Source organism: Pelmatolapia mariae, linkage group LG10_11, assembly GCF_036321145.2.
Source record: "Pelmatolapia mariae isolate MD_Pm_ZW linkage group LG10_11, Pm_UMD_F_2, whole genome shotgun sequence".
Lineage (NCBI taxonomy): Eukaryota > Metazoa > Chordata > Actinopteri > Cichliformes > Cichlidae > Pelmatolapia > Pelmatolapia mariae.
The window spans coordinates 21,326,759-21,340,699 of record NC_086236.1 but is presented as its reverse complement, the minus strand read 5'-3'; the positions used below and the strand labels follow the sequence as shown (position 1 = coordinate 21,340,699).

General features: G+C 40.4%; 3 protein-coding genes across 3 annotated transcripts; all 3 read right to left on the bottom strand.

Moving 5' to 3' along the window:
- Positions 1-598: 598 nt before the first annotated feature.
- LOC134636755 (diamine acetyltransferase 1-like) lies at positions 599-2,134 on the bottom strand. Its single transcript, XM_063486886.1, has 6 exons — positions 1,933-2,134; positions 1,790-1,841; positions 1,622-1,702; positions 1,414-1,515; positions 1,227-1,267; positions 599-1,126 (listed from the first exon to the last, which is right to left on the bottom strand). The coding sequence occupies exons 1-6, from the start codon at positions 1,996-1,998 to the stop codon at positions 959-961; spliced, it is 510 nt and encodes a 169-aa protein (XP_063342956.1). The 5' UTR covers positions 1,999-2,134; the 3' UTR covers positions 599-958.
- A 1,209-nt stretch (positions 2,135-3,343) lies between these two features.
- prdx4 (peroxiredoxin 4) lies at positions 3,344-6,916 on the bottom strand. Its single transcript, XM_063485576.1, has 7 exons — positions 6,624-6,916; positions 5,576-5,693; positions 5,352-5,468; positions 5,057-5,179; positions 4,349-4,479; positions 4,163-4,197; positions 3,344-3,457 (listed from the first exon to the last, which is right to left on the bottom strand). The coding sequence occupies exons 1-7, from the start codon at positions 6,832-6,834 to the stop codon at positions 3,407-3,409; spliced, it is 786 nt and encodes a 261-aa protein (XP_063341646.1). The 5' UTR covers positions 6,835-6,916; the 3' UTR covers positions 3,344-3,406.
- Positions 6,917-8,854: 1,938 nt separating this feature from the next.
- LOC134635336 (serine/threonine-protein kinase 36-like) lies at positions 8,855-12,628 on the bottom strand. The gene is made up of 13 exons (XM_063484729.1): positions 12,416-12,628; positions 12,135-12,266; positions 11,873-12,049; positions 11,689-11,780; positions 11,508-11,571; positions 11,262-11,372; positions 11,100-11,174; positions 10,889-11,006; positions 10,632-10,758; positions 10,353-10,533; positions 9,589-10,190; positions 9,264-9,546; positions 8,855-8,974 (listed from the first exon to the last, which is right to left on the bottom strand). The coding sequence occupies exons 1-13, from the start codon at positions 12,626-12,628 to the stop codon at positions 8,855-8,857; spliced, it is 2,295 nt and encodes a 764-aa protein (XP_063340799.1).
- Between the last annotated feature and the right edge of the window lie 1,313 nt (positions 12,629-13,941).

Genomic DNA, 13,941 nt, shown 5'->3' with positions numbered 1-13,941 from the left:
ATGTTCTCCCAAATAGTGTGTTAACTGCGCTTCTTTTGAACTCCATTAAAAGTGATCTAAAAAGAAAATAAAACTAAAGTGCAGTTAAAAATTTCCAGAAACTAGACAGAAAATATATGAAATGCATCCATCAGTTTTAAATATGTTGCAGTTTTAGCTACTGATAGGGTTTTTATCAGAAACAGCAGAAATTTCCAGTTTAGAAGGAACCCAATTGCATTTCTGCAAAATTTAGTGGTTATCAGCAAAGAATGTTAATCGGTAATAGTAACAACTTCTCCATACTTATCTTTATGCATACACACTGCTACACTTTCACTTTGTTAAAATTACTCAGTATGTAAGAGGGCCTTTTTTTCTCTTATATTGTGACATTTCAGGATTTAATGAGTAAAATGATCCCAGAAACTCTTAATGCCGTATTATAATTCTAAGGTCTGATTGAATCACAATGTGCATATGATTTAAAAAAGCACTATAATATTAGTCAGCTTGGGAAAGGCAACATAGCAAAGAAGCAAAGGATGATGTAGGTTGTGATGGAAAATCCCAAACACATAAAATCTATATTTATTAATGTATTTATTAGCATGCTTGTTCAAGTCTCACAAACTTTCCAGCTGTGTGGTAGATTATTACCATGTAATTATCACGTTTCAGTGTTCATTCACCAAACTTCCAAGATCAGTGTAAATTTAGCAATGACTTCAAAAGTCCCAGACATGGTTTGTGGTCAGAATGGAACAGCTGATTGATAAATGCATTTATTGAGGCTGCTCCAAGTCACTGATCACATAGAGCAAAGTTCACTGCTATCACAGATGGAAATTAGCCCTTGGCTATAATCTGGTATGTTTACATTCATGTAATTGTATGTTCATTAACATGCACTGTCCTAAATAAAACAATAAAACTAAAAATAAACCAAACATCAGCACAAGTTTAAGAGTGGCAAACTCTATTTGGCAGACATTTTCAGCAGATTTTTCTTTTCAATGGCAAAAAGACGCCACCCCTCCTCAGAGGACAGATCCGCTGCACCTCTTCTCTTGTAGAACTCAATAGACTTGGTGTTGTTTTCTGCTACTATAAAATGCATGGCGCTGCAGCGGGTCTTCACTGCCGTCTAGGAAAAAGGAGAAAAGAAAAGTGCACGCGTGAATGCAGCTGAAATAAAGGTGACTCTGTCACCAGAAAAATGTTGAAGTGTGCAATGTTCAAAGTACCTCGCTCAGCACCTTCAGGACCTTTGAACCAATGCCAAGACCTGGTGAAAGATTACATGTTCATGGAGCAATTAAGACAGTTCTTTGGCAATGAGTACAAATTGTCCCGCAAAGTAGGAAAGAAGTTGTCTCTCCTCTGTTAGTCATTAACCTTTAGCACTGCAATAAAACTTTTCATCAAACATACCACGAAACTCCTGCATGATGAAGAAATCTTCCAGGTACAGAAGCTTTCCAATCCATGGGTCATATGTGAAGTAGTACATAGCAAACCCAACCACAGTGTACCCTTAAAGAAAACACAAAGCAGGTGATTAAATAGTGGATCAGACCTGTGAACAACATTAATAGTTCCTGAGAAATATGAGAATATTTTGTAAGAGGCGTATTTTTACCTTCTGAGCTCTTCTCTTTTGGGACTTCAGCAACCAAACAGTGGTAGAATGGATGATCCCCAAAGCCATCTTCAAGCAGATCTGAAAAAAACAAAACATTATTAAACCTTTAAGCTTTCTCAAACTCCAGATCAATGCAAACTTCATCGTGAAGCTAAATCACAGCACCTTTTTCTGTCAGCACCACCTTCTCCTCCATCTCTTCAAATTTAGCAAGCTCCTAAAAGGCAAGGTCATTTGGTCATATTTCTGTTAGTTAAGCACACTCCCAGTTAAAGGCTTGAAGTATTATCAGTTCACATATGGTTTACCTTTATGAGTCGCAGGATATCTGAGACATCCTTTGGTTCAGCTGTCCGTAATATAAAATTGGCCATTTTCTCTTTTTACCCCTTTTCCCTTTGCTCACTAATCCTCTGAATGTAAACAAAAGCAAAATTTGTTTCTTCATCCGCTCCTCAGGAGTCTACCCCCCGACAATGAAATGGGGAAACCAACATACACAGAACTGCATTGGCTGCGTTGCAGAGTGGCAGAGCAGCTTCAGACGCTTCTCTTTTATACATGCCAGACAAAGGTGACCCATATATGGGCAAACAGCTCATTACATCCTGTTTCTTTTCCTTTTCTGCTCGCTCCTTATCTTTGTGTTGACTGGACGACATTTAAATGTTGTTTAAAAGGTTAATATTAACCAGACCTAAAAAAAAATGCCAAGCATATCTGTTATGCTGAGTAAAGAATAACCCACATTTGAAAATGCGTGTAAAATATTTTAAATACAAAATCAACCCATAACATTGAGCCGGTTGTTCTTCCCTTGCTAAAATTTACTGCTTCTTTGCATTCAGATGCAGTTATTTGCATTGGTGGAAAAGGAAAAACAGTTTTGTTGATTAAAAACACGTTATATAACCTGTTTTTAACAGCTCAAAAAAACAGGGGTGTGGTTGAGGATGAACATTATCTATAGGTGATCAAGTTAGTAACCAGCAGCTGATAAACAAACTTCAGTTAACTTATTTTATGAAACATTTGAGTTTGTTTTACTCATTCGAGAGCAAATTTTACCCTTGAAATCACAATGGCACTGATACTTTTGCATGCATTTGTTTCTCTTGCAAAGCACAAGCAAGCAGGGCCCTGCTGCAATAGTCCTTAAAAGCATTTTAAAAACAAGTGCATCTACAAAAAGACTGAATTTGAACCCAGGATTTTCTTGCTGTGAGGCAACAGTGTAGCCAACGGGCCACCATGCTGCCCAAAGGTCACAGTGAAGTTTGCATATTGCAGCTATAACTTAGAATGATTAAATGCGTTTTCAGCGTGCTAAGTAAATGCTGAAGACATTACCTGCATTATTCACTGCACATGCTGGACAGCCTGGGGCTGTTTTTTACAGCAAAATGTTTGTTCATCACATATTTACATTGTAGCAAATTCAAAGCACAGACAGCAGAGAGGGAACAGTATTTTCACTTCTGTGTCTCCAGAATCTGGGAGTCACTGGATATGTTCAAATGTTTCTAGTCCCTGTCAGTACTCTCACTGCAGAACATTTTGGATCAGCTGAAGGCTTTTCAGGGAGTTTTTAAGGACATCCTGATAGTAACGAATTACAATAGTCCAGCCTAGAAGTAATAAATGCATGAACTAGTTTTTCAACATCACTTTCAACATCGTCATGGTTTAAGAGACCAGACACACAGCAGTTTAGGAAAACACATTTTATTGGAAATTTTAAAGTGTAAGTGTTGAATTTCACAGACTGGGAAAACAAATAGATCAATTCAGTTTATCGAAATACTTCAGCTTGCCTGAAGGGTCGGGAATGATCTGTGGAAAAGAAATCATTAAATTAGTGTGCAGCACATTTCATGTAAGAAGACCTATATGACACATAATGTAGATTTCTGATAATAAACTAGTCATAGTGTATCTCCCACTTAACAATGGAAAAGATTAGCAAAAGGTGAATTCTTATCTTTGCAGTGTAATTGCTGGGTAACAATTAAGGTCAACCATCAAGGCCAAACTGAACTGTTTTAACTAAATAAATAAATAATAAAACCTCTTTTGAAGGAATTACAAAAAAAAGTGGTGGATCTGATTTGGAAAAACAATGACGATGTATCTCATAGTATACCTAATTGTCAATAATAAGGTCTATGTTACTCTAAATGGGACCATAATTTACAAAATCAAATCATGATGCATTAAGAAGACTTGAAACTACAGACTGAGATCATCGTTCAAGTGAGCAGTGGGATCATTTTCTAAGCCTGTTACACAGTCAGATGCTTTTTTGCAACTAGTGCTGCCCCCTGCTGGCCGCTAAACAGAAACAATGCCATTTTAAAGCACTTCCATCACGCTTTCACTTTTTTTCACTTTTTTTCACTCAGAAACTAGGCCTGAGACAGCTCGTCAGTTTTTACAAATACATGGCTGCCTGTCTGATTTTTTTTTTTTAATATGCTGGAAGACAATAGCAGTTAGTGCCTAAGGATCCATATTAGTCACTGGCCCAGTGATACTTACTGTGTCACTGCCTGGTTTCCATCCTGCTGGACACACTGTGAAAACAATAACACAGAACTAGTCAGAATTTAAAGAAGAAACAGCTCAAAGACTCAGCTGAAAGCCAGCTGTTTGTTTCTAGGTATTCTGCATAAAAGAAAGACAGTCAGACATTTCAGCTGCTAATAATAAAATCCATCTTTTTACCTTCTCCATGTTTGTCTGTGTACTGGAAGGCCTGGACCAACCGCAAAGTTTCATCCACAGATCTTCCCACTGGAAGATCGTTCATGGTGATCTGCCTCAGGATACCTTTGCCATCGATGATGAATAGACCCCTGAGGAAGACATGGATGAGTTAGGATAGAGCATGAGTGGCTGCTCAATGCTTCCTGTGAATGTTTCCATGGGGGTAAATTATCTGAATGTCAGCAGCAGGACCCTGCCTCATATATGCCATTTGTGGTTCTAGAACTATTTATGCCTTCCTGCACTATAGGTTGATTCTTTTAATTTTTGTGTGTCTGGCTCAGGAGGTAAAGCGGATCATCTACTAATTGGAAGTTTGGTGGTTTGATCCTTGGCTGTTCCAATCTGCAGACCAAATATCTCTGGGCAAGATATTAACCCCAAGCTACTGTGAATGTGTCAAAGTTAGATAGAAAGCACTTATGTATAGAAATGAAGGTGAATAAGGCGTGTTGTACAACGAACTTTGAGTGCTCAGGTAAGGTTGAAAAGCACTATATAAGAACCAGTCCATCTACCATTTACACACTGATCACAGCCATTAGTTTTACAACTGCAAATAAAACCTTTCACCTACAGCAAGGAGCCATAACAATGCTACATAATAAGTAATATTTCTTTAAGCTGCTTAAGCTATAAAATTTTGATGATGGCTATAAACTTCACCTCAGTGTGTGTCCTTGGTCCTCGAGGTAGACACCATAGTCTTTTGAAATCTGGTGAGTGACGTCAGACAGCAGAGGGATTTTCATTTGTCCAAGTCCACCCTGCTTCCTGGGAGTATTGATCCTGTAAAAAACAGAAAGCAAAAAACATCAGTCTTCATTATCATAAAATGAATTAAAGTCTATCAAAAGTACATACAAAAGGTTAAAGTAGGAGAGCAAAATAATACAACATCATCTGTTTTTATTAGAGTTGATCTTCAGCCATTAAATTGTGATGGAAACGGCAATCTCACCAGGCCAAGTGTGTGAACTGGGAATCTACTGAGCAAGCGACCACCTCCGTGTTGATGGCTTGAAACTCGTGCAGACGATCACTGAATGCAATGATCTCAGTCGGACAGACAAATGTGCTGCAGAAAAAACAAAACAAATGCTTTCACTTGAGAACAATGCTGTGCAGCAATCCCAGCAGAATGTGCAAAGTGATAATGTAACGTGTGCATTCGATGGTACTTACAAGTCCAGTGGATAGAAGAAAAAAACGAGGTATTTGCCTTTGTAGTCCGACAGCTTCAGCTCCTTGAATTCACCGTTGATGACAGCTGTTCCTTCCCAGTGGGGTGCAGGCTTTGAAACTAAACCAGGACGAAAAACCAAGTTAAACGTTGGGAAACAGTATATATTCATTTTAGATTTGTAAAATATAATTGTAGAGCTTACTTATATGCTCTTTGCACAGTAAAATGGTTCCTGTGTTATGTTACTCATTTTTGTTTCCTTTGGATTCCCTGCCCTGTACTGAACGTATTACGTACTACAACTAGCAATGCACTGTATTTAACCAGTGGAATAAGCCCCAAAAGGTTGATTCTGTTCATCTGGACGTTTTTAGTGTTTTCAGTGGGAGAAACATTTAGTCACTTATCCAAGTGACTTCTTTAGTCTCAGCTGACTGCAGGTTTCCCCAACCTTTTAAAAAGTACATTTGCATCATGTCATAAATGTGCAAATTGTGGAATAGGCGCAAAATTACGCACTTTGCCCGGTAAAGTCTACAAACTCATGTTTCCATATGGAAGAGGAAAAACCTGCAGTAATGAAAATGACTCAGACATCTTCACAGTAAATCTCCCATACATAATCACATGAGTTTAGTGGTCCCCTTTTATTATTTTGAAAGTAGTGTTATTTATGTTATCAGGTCTGTATTAAAAAGTGTAGGTACTGCGCCACACACAGTCATGTGTCAGAGGGGCGGGGAGAGGTGCTCACGCCAAGATTTTCAGAGTATGACGTGTCCTACAAAAACCATGAGAGTTCAGGTTAGGCTTAAAGTTTAAATAAAGATATCACCTGGGGATTTTAACAATAACTGCAAAATTAAACCATAACATGGGTGCTCTGTGCGGCACCAGCCAGCTGCATCAATGCACAAGCTGCTAGTCGTAGTTTGACAGGAAGGAGAAAGCAGTACTTTTTTTTTTTTTTAAAAATCAGTGCACACTTTAAATATGCAAATGCTAATCTAGCAGCACTCTCTGGATGAAAGCATGAGAGAAACTCACTCTTGGCTTTGCTGAGGTGGAGGGAATGGTCGGACACAGGCACACGGAAAGCCTCTCCGGGATAGACGTGTCCTCCCGCGTAACTTTGACACTGGGGGTTTTTCACCTGAGCGCTTTCCTCTGCAGACGTGACCGTGGCGAGGAGGAGCAGAGCAGTGCACAGAGTGCAGAAAAGCTCCTTTTTCATATCAGTGTTGAAAATAGACTCCATTGTTACGTTCCTTTGACAGCACGTAGCCACTCACTAGCAATGCGCCTCAGACCTACTGCAGGATTGGAGCAGTCTTCCTTGTTCTTCTTCTTCACTCAGGTTTTTCCAGTAGCTGACATCCTTGTTTTCACATTGCTGCCATCTTCTGGAATTAATTAGCCCATCAGGCGTACTGCGTGTATCACTGGAGTGCACACACAGTGCCAGTTTTCACCTAGAAAAAACGATAGTTCGAAATGTTTTGAATGGATTTTGATATATTTTTGTCGAGGTGTGGAGTGGGGTAATGTTAACAGTCCATTAAAGTTTGGCTTACATCCACCAATGTCTTCAAAATCAAGCTTTATTGGTCAAGAACTGATAAAGAGCCTTGTAACTTAGAGCGACCACATACAGATTTAAAATATGCCACATCTGACCTCTGACCTCTCCTTGAAGGTCAATAGATTGATCTGAAGGTCAAAGTAACAATAATGCCATTTATAGGATTGAAAGCGATGCTGCTTATTACTGTTTGTGTTGACAACATACAGACATGTAAAGAATGATGTATTCTAAATACCACGTTACTTTGGACTTCTGACCTCTTCTTCAAGGTCAAACTTTTCTGGTCAACTATGCTTAAAATTCTGTGGCCTTTGTTTGTATTTTTAACATTTAGAAAACTGATGCATTTGAAACTTGACACTAAAACAATTTAGTTTCCTACATATGCTTGAATAGAATTGACTGTGTAATATTAACATATTAACATATTTATGTTTCAAGATTCTGTAGATTCAGAAGATCTTCCTGAAATATTTTCCCCACAACTTTATCAAAAGTGGATTCAAATACCAAAACTAAGAAAATACTAAAACTCTTGGGGTTGTTCTAAGGAGAAAAAGCCTTCCATTTAAAAAATGGAAGGCTGTGCAGTTTTTAGAGAAATACAAGTGACTGGTAGACCACAGAAATGTGACCAAAATGATGCTGAGAAGGATGAGGAGAGCCAAAAGGTTTGCCTAAATCCCCAGATATGTGGAGGCGCTTGTCGATGTGGACGAGTCCATGGCAAAATTCCACGCAGATTACTTATAGTACTGCCTCTTGACATTGATGGCAGTGGGAGTGAAGCTGTATAAGCACCCCAGCAGCCTCAACTCCATCATCATTACAGCTGTAAAGATCATGATTATATCCGAGGAGGACAAAGGACCCAAGGTGTCCATGAAAGCAGCCATGACACTGCAGAACCTTTGCACTTGGCAAAAAAAAGACAAACAAAAACGACAAGCGTCCCGAGTACTGGGAGACAGCTATTCATTGCACCAGACAGGTAAAGAAAACTTTCATAGCGTTCATCTTACACATGTTTGAGGTCCCTGACGGACCCTGACAAGTGCTTCTTTTCTCACGCAGCCTTGCTGAGCAGACAGCTGACAAATAGAGTTACACAGAGAAGACTGAAAACTTTCATGGGTATCGATCACTTCTGGTTTAGTCGATACAAAATTTATCATAAAAAGCATAAAAACACTTTCGACGTCCAGTCCTCGGAAATTCAGCTTCGCTGTTTTCTACTTTATTTAGCCCAAATACACAGACTTCTTGAAGACTTTGGGCTTTGAAGGGCTTTGAAATGCAAAAGCCTCTAAATTCACATGTTGATCTGCATATGGAAAAATGTCGCCTTAAAAATCCATCAAGCTTTTCAAAAATCGACAGCACGCTGCAGTGCCTGTAGAAATACTCATGACTCCGAAATGAATGAAACTCCTCATTTGCCACTTTTATACAGACTGAATTATTGTTATGACAATTTTATCAGTGAAAAAGAAAACCTACTGTGATTCTAAAGAAGTTATATCCTTTCTTTTTCTCATGAAATCAGAACAGCTTGCTGTCATGAACTGAGACGTTAAACAGTAAAAACAGTTTTATTTTGATTCATAAACGGGAGACTCGGTCGTTCTCTAACACAGACAACATATTTGTTTAGACAAATATGTTGTTGTAAAGTTAAACAGGGAGCAGGTTTTTAAGCTGCTGACTTTTCTGGTGGAGTCAGCTGTCCAATGAGCCGCTGATAGTCACACTGTGGAGGAGCATGTTGTGAAGCCTGAACAAGCTTCTGACTGGCATCAAGAGACATCAGGACCTTTAAATGTATGCAAAAAAAGCAATAATATAAAATAAACCAATAAATGTGTGTTTCAAAGTGTCTTACTGACTTGTGAAAGATTAAACAGTCAACAAATTTATCTAAAGGACAGAACAAGCTCTGTGCGTAAGAGCACAGCTTTAAATTCAATACCAGGAGGTGTGAACTGTTTTCTGCTTTTCTAATTAAAAAGTCAAATGTAACTATTTCAAAAGCACCAAATTCTCCAAACAGAGATTGTCTTATTGTAATGTGAGCATGTGCGCTGCTGTGACATGCTCGTTACCTGATGCATGGCATCCTGCTGGCTGTACAGGTATAAAGATCCTATGGCAGCTTTTCTCACTGCACTATGGGAATCTGTGCATGCAGTTCTTAGAAGTAAGCCGGGCACATTTTCCTCCAGCAACAAGGATATGGCTCCATCAACATTTAGCAGGTTTCCCAGGGCGGCACAGCAGTGACGACGTGTGAGGGCATCAGGATCACAGATTAGAGTTACCAGCATGGCCACTGTCCTCCTGGCTTCATGTGTCCACCTTCTTTCTTCCTCCTCCGTTCTCTGCTCTCTTAATGTTTCCAAATCACTTGCTGCCTCAATATCTGAGTACGTCTGTTTATTTTGTTGCTTTTCTATGCACCAATTCTCTCTATATATCCCATTCTCACTGGGTCTGTCCATATGCGGCCCAGCTGCAATATAGCCCAACCAGTTCCCAACCGCCCTGCAAGCCACCTGCCGGACAGGCATGCAGGAATCATTAAGACAGTTTATCATGGCTTTGAAAATGTCAGGTTTTAGGGTGTGTTGTGTGAGAGGCCTGAATGGATCCAAATTTCCTAAAAATCTACACGTAGCAGCCCTGATTTGCTCATACGAGTGAGCTAGTGCATGCTGCAGCACTGAGGTTTCTACAGAAAGTTGCAGGGGGCAGGAGGGACAATGGGCTATCTGAGACAATAGAGTGAGGAGCTCCACAGCAGCTTCCCACAGAATTTCTAACTGCAGGAGTTCAGGGAGCAGAGAGCTGGCAGTTCTGGTTGGAGGACTCTGATGGCTGGAGGCAGGGAGCTGGTCATCCCAGGATGGCGAGAAAAAGCAAGAAGCTGCTTTTGTGAGGTGGTCAATCGAGCGGTGGGGATCACACAGGAGCATCCGGCTCAGAAGGGAGAGAGGCAGCTCCAGTAGTTGAAGAGGAAAGGTTTGAATTACCTGCAAAAGCACAAAAACCCCCAAATCACACAGACAACTCACCACGCATCAAACAGGCAACAACAAACAACAACGTGAATCTAGTGCAAGAGTTATCCTGTGTTGCATCAGAGAATTATCTTTGTCGGCGAGGTCTTTATTGGAGCAAAATAAGGCCCTAACCTGCAGGAGGCTTGTAACAATACCACAGCTGTCGTACAACTGGAGAACTGTGGACATGGTGTGTGGAGGCAGGTCCAGGGCGAATGGAAAACATAACAAGTGGCAGCTCAGTGTGGATAAAGTGTTGTGACTCAGATCCACACTGGGTCTCCCAGGATTGCCCTTGGCAAACAAATGAAGACTGTAGGGTGTAAAAGATGCTATTATTAGCTGCAGGCATTGTAGCTGACTTGTAATACAAATAAAAATGCAATTTAATTAAGACATCTCAACACTAACCAGTAGGTGCCTAGCAGGCGGCTGAGAGCGTACACACATTCTGATCCATCATCACAAAACAGAGGAATGCACAAATATGCATCCTTGCAGAAGGCAAACAGCAAAGCAGAGAGAAAGGAATACAGCCCTGTAACACACACACACACACACACACACACACACACACACACACACACACACACACACAGAAGTAAAGTTTGTTTTTTTCATTAGAAGTGTTTTCAGACGTCATGGGTTTCATAAGATGAGCATATTACCATTTGCTGAACAGAAGTCAGAGTCTGATGTTGCACTTCTTAGGGAAGCACCGATCTTTTTCCACAGATTCAGAAAGAAAACTGGATTTAAACCCGAAGGCAAAGGGCCATTCTCATGCTGTTTAAACAAGAAAGCACAGACATTTAGTACAGATACGTTGCTAATATCCACCTATTTACATGTTTAACCAAACTTCATCTGCAGTCTGACCTCATTAAGTGCATCTAGGAACAAAGACAGCAGGCCATCACAGAGTCCCCAACCAGAGGGTGGAGAAATGTGGGGCTGATAATGTAGAAAAATAAATGGTTCACACATTTTCAGATCCCTTTAAGCTTTCATATTACTGCCAGGTTTACATGAGCTCAGTACCTCACATGGGTCCAAGACCAGAGTTTTCAGCAAGGATGCTAGATGCTCCACATCAACTTTGACATCAACATTGTGTTGTGTAAAGAGAGACAAAACACAAGCAGCCAGAGGCTAAAAGACAGATAATCAAGTGTTTCACACAACAGACCAGCTCAATGCATATCAAAAAGGTACAGACACAGAATATTATATGTAAACTATGCTGAACATGGTTGATGCTGTGGAAATATGTCAGTGGGTACTCACGACCAGACGACTGAGATTTGGTTGACTAAGAATTGTTTTGAAGGACTTGGTGAACTCTTCCAGACTAAAGTGTGAGAAGCAGATGGTGAGCTGCTGTAGTTGGAATCACGTGTGTATGCGTTGGGTATTTCACAAATTAAGAAAATCAGATTAAGCAAGAAACAAAAAAGACTTATCAAACCTTTGTTCTTGTTCCACCCAGGCACAGTTCTTCTCCCAGTAGATCAGGACCACTGTGATCATTTCTTGAACGACGGGGATACTCTGCTGGTGCTGAACAGGTGGCAAAGTACCAAAGTAGAAGTGAGAAACATTGTTGCAGGATCAGTTCATTGTGAAACACTGTTTCAATCCAGAGTAACAACCTTAATGAAATCTGAGCTTTCTACAGTATCCTGGATCAGGCCAAAGAGGACACGGGGTAGTCCAAGTTCAAGGCCAACGTTGTTCAACTTCTCAACCTCAGCCATCACTAGCAGATTATGTAGGACCCTCATTGGTTGCTGAATCTGCTGAACTTCTTTTATCACGCCCCCTTTTAGCTGTCCAAGACAAGGAAAAAAAGAGTAGATACAAAATTGTTTAGAAGGAGAAATTCACACCAAGTGAAATGCTGAAACAAATTACCTGAGCTTTAAATGCCTGGATCTTGGATTTAATCTGAGGTATAATGACACTGTAATCTAATATCTCTCTCTTTTGTCTGCTGGGATCTGATAGTTGGGCCAGATTCTTCCAGTACTCCTTGTTGTTGACATCCTGAAAGACCAAGAAATGACTGAGTGTGAACTATATATTAATTTAATAGAGCAAGTTTTTTTTTTAAATTACCAAAGCAGACGCTCTACTCACAGAGAATATACAGTATAAATATTTTCTAATGCGTGGAAAAGGCAGCTGTCTCTGACCTGCAGTCGCAGTGTGCCCTGGCTTTTCTTACTGCATCTCCGCACAAGTCGCGGACTGATCTCTTTAGACCTGTGCTTTGATGTCGACCTAGCTTGAATCTTCGGTCCGAGGCTTCGATTAGTAGCCATCATATCCAGCTTACCCGTTGTAACAGAAACATCGCCACAGGAGGGGTTGGGGTTGCGCACTGTAGGGGACATTGCTGCTGCCATCGCACCATTTTCCCTTTCATCCTTATTTTTCTGTCAGTGCGCACAGAACAGGTTTAAGGCCCTCCGTTGAATTCACCATACAAGCCTTAACAAATAAAAAAACCTAAAATAATAATAATTAATTACGGATTACTTACTTTGACACTGTCACTTCCTGTTGGTTTCCTTTTGTAAACCCGTCCAAATGAACCCTTTCCCTCCTGCGACAAACCGTTATGGGAGTTCATTTGTGAGAAGGTTGGTTTTGTTGGAGTCGACAAAACCCTAACTTTGAAACTGTGACAGAGAGGGTAGCATAGACGCAGCCTAGCAACGGCAGCTGCGTTCATGGCCAGTGGCGGTCCTAGCCTGTTTGGCGCCCCGGGCGAACACTCCCCCCCATCATTATCATTATGAATGAAATGTGCTCTATTTGGAAGCAGCAGGGCCCCCTCCCCTTTCGACGGGTTGTGTGAGACTTTAAATCATCAAACTGTAAGTTATAAATTTTAAATTGTTATTGATCCCTTTACCCCTAGTTCTAAAGTGTATATTTATTTTCTTACTCTTCTTATATTTATTTTTTGTTTACTTGCACTGCTGTAACTGGAGCCTCGTCATCTCGTCTCTATATACTGGACTGTATGTAGCGGAGATGACAATAAATTACTTTGACTTCAGCAGCGAGCAGGTGCACCAAGGGCTCTCGCGCTCACTTTTCGCGTATAGAATTTCGAAAAAACATCGGTGCAAATTATAAGTCTGTATCATGATGTCTGGTGTTTTCGTGTTTGTTGGTTTGTTTTTATTTTGTTTTATTTTGCGAGTTGGTTATTAGATTACTGTAGATTACTGTAATCCGATTACTTTTTTCAAGTAACGAGTAAAGTAAGGGATTACTATTGAAAAAACGGTAATTCGATTACCGTTACTTCCCGTAGGAACGCTGCGTTACTGCGTTACTAAAACCGTGATTTTTTTGCGAGAATGTCTCATGACAGTGACGTAAGCGAGTGCGACGTTCGTGACAACAGCTGTGTGCAGATCAACAATGGATAATATATCGAGTGCGGGAGAGAGTATGAGCATGCAGCGTTTAAAGCGTGGAAGTACTGACCTTACTTTAAGTTTGATTCCATAAAAAGTGACAAAAACATTAGCGTCCGTTGTGCGTGGGAAGAAAACTTCTTTTTACAGCGGGAAAAAAACCCCTAAACTTCCAAGCAAGCACCGAGTGCGCTACGACGTAATGGGAAATTCACAGAGAAACTCGCGGATTCTTCAACTGACCGCTGCGGCTCACCTTCACCAGGGCACACCTCCGCCTACACCAC

Bases quoted from the DNA above. Each gene is read 5' to 3' on its own strand.
- LOC134636755 (XM_063486886.1), bottom strand. From the start codon at position 1,998: ATGGCCAATTTTATATTACGGACAGCTGAACCAAAGGATGTCTCAGAT. The intron at 1,842-1,932 runs GTAAACCATATG...CTTGCCTTTTAG, and splicing joins ATATCCTGCGACTCATAAAG to GAGCTTGCTAAATTTGAAGA. The intron at 1,268-1,413 runs GTATGTTTGATG...ATCTTTCACCAG, and splicing joins CATCATGCAGGAGTTTCGTG to GTCTTGGCATTGGTTCAAAG.
- prdx4 (XM_063485576.1), bottom strand. From the start codon at position 6,834: ATGGAGTCTATTTTCAACACTGATATGAAAAAGGAGCTTTTCTGCACT. The intron at 5,469-5,575 runs GTAAGTACCATC...TTTTTTCTGCAG, and splicing joins TTCTTCTATCCACTGGACTT to CACATTTGTCTGTCCGACTG. The intron at 4,480-5,056 runs GTGAAGTTTATA...TGTCTTCCTCAG, and splicing joins GACCAAGGACACACACTGAG to GGGTCTATTCATCATCGATG.
- LOC134635336 (XM_063484729.1), bottom strand. From the start codon at position 12,628: ATGGCAGCAGCAATGTCCCCTACAGTGCGCAACCCCAACCCCTCCTGT. The intron at 12,267-12,415 runs GTCAGAGACAGC...TTGGTCTTTCAG, and splicing joins AGGGCACACTGCGACTGCAG to GATGTCAACAACAAGGAGTA. The intron at 10,191-10,352 runs GTTAGGGCCTTA...GTGCTTTTGCAG, and splicing joins TTGTTACAAGCCTCCTGCAG to GTAATTCAAACCTTTCCTCT.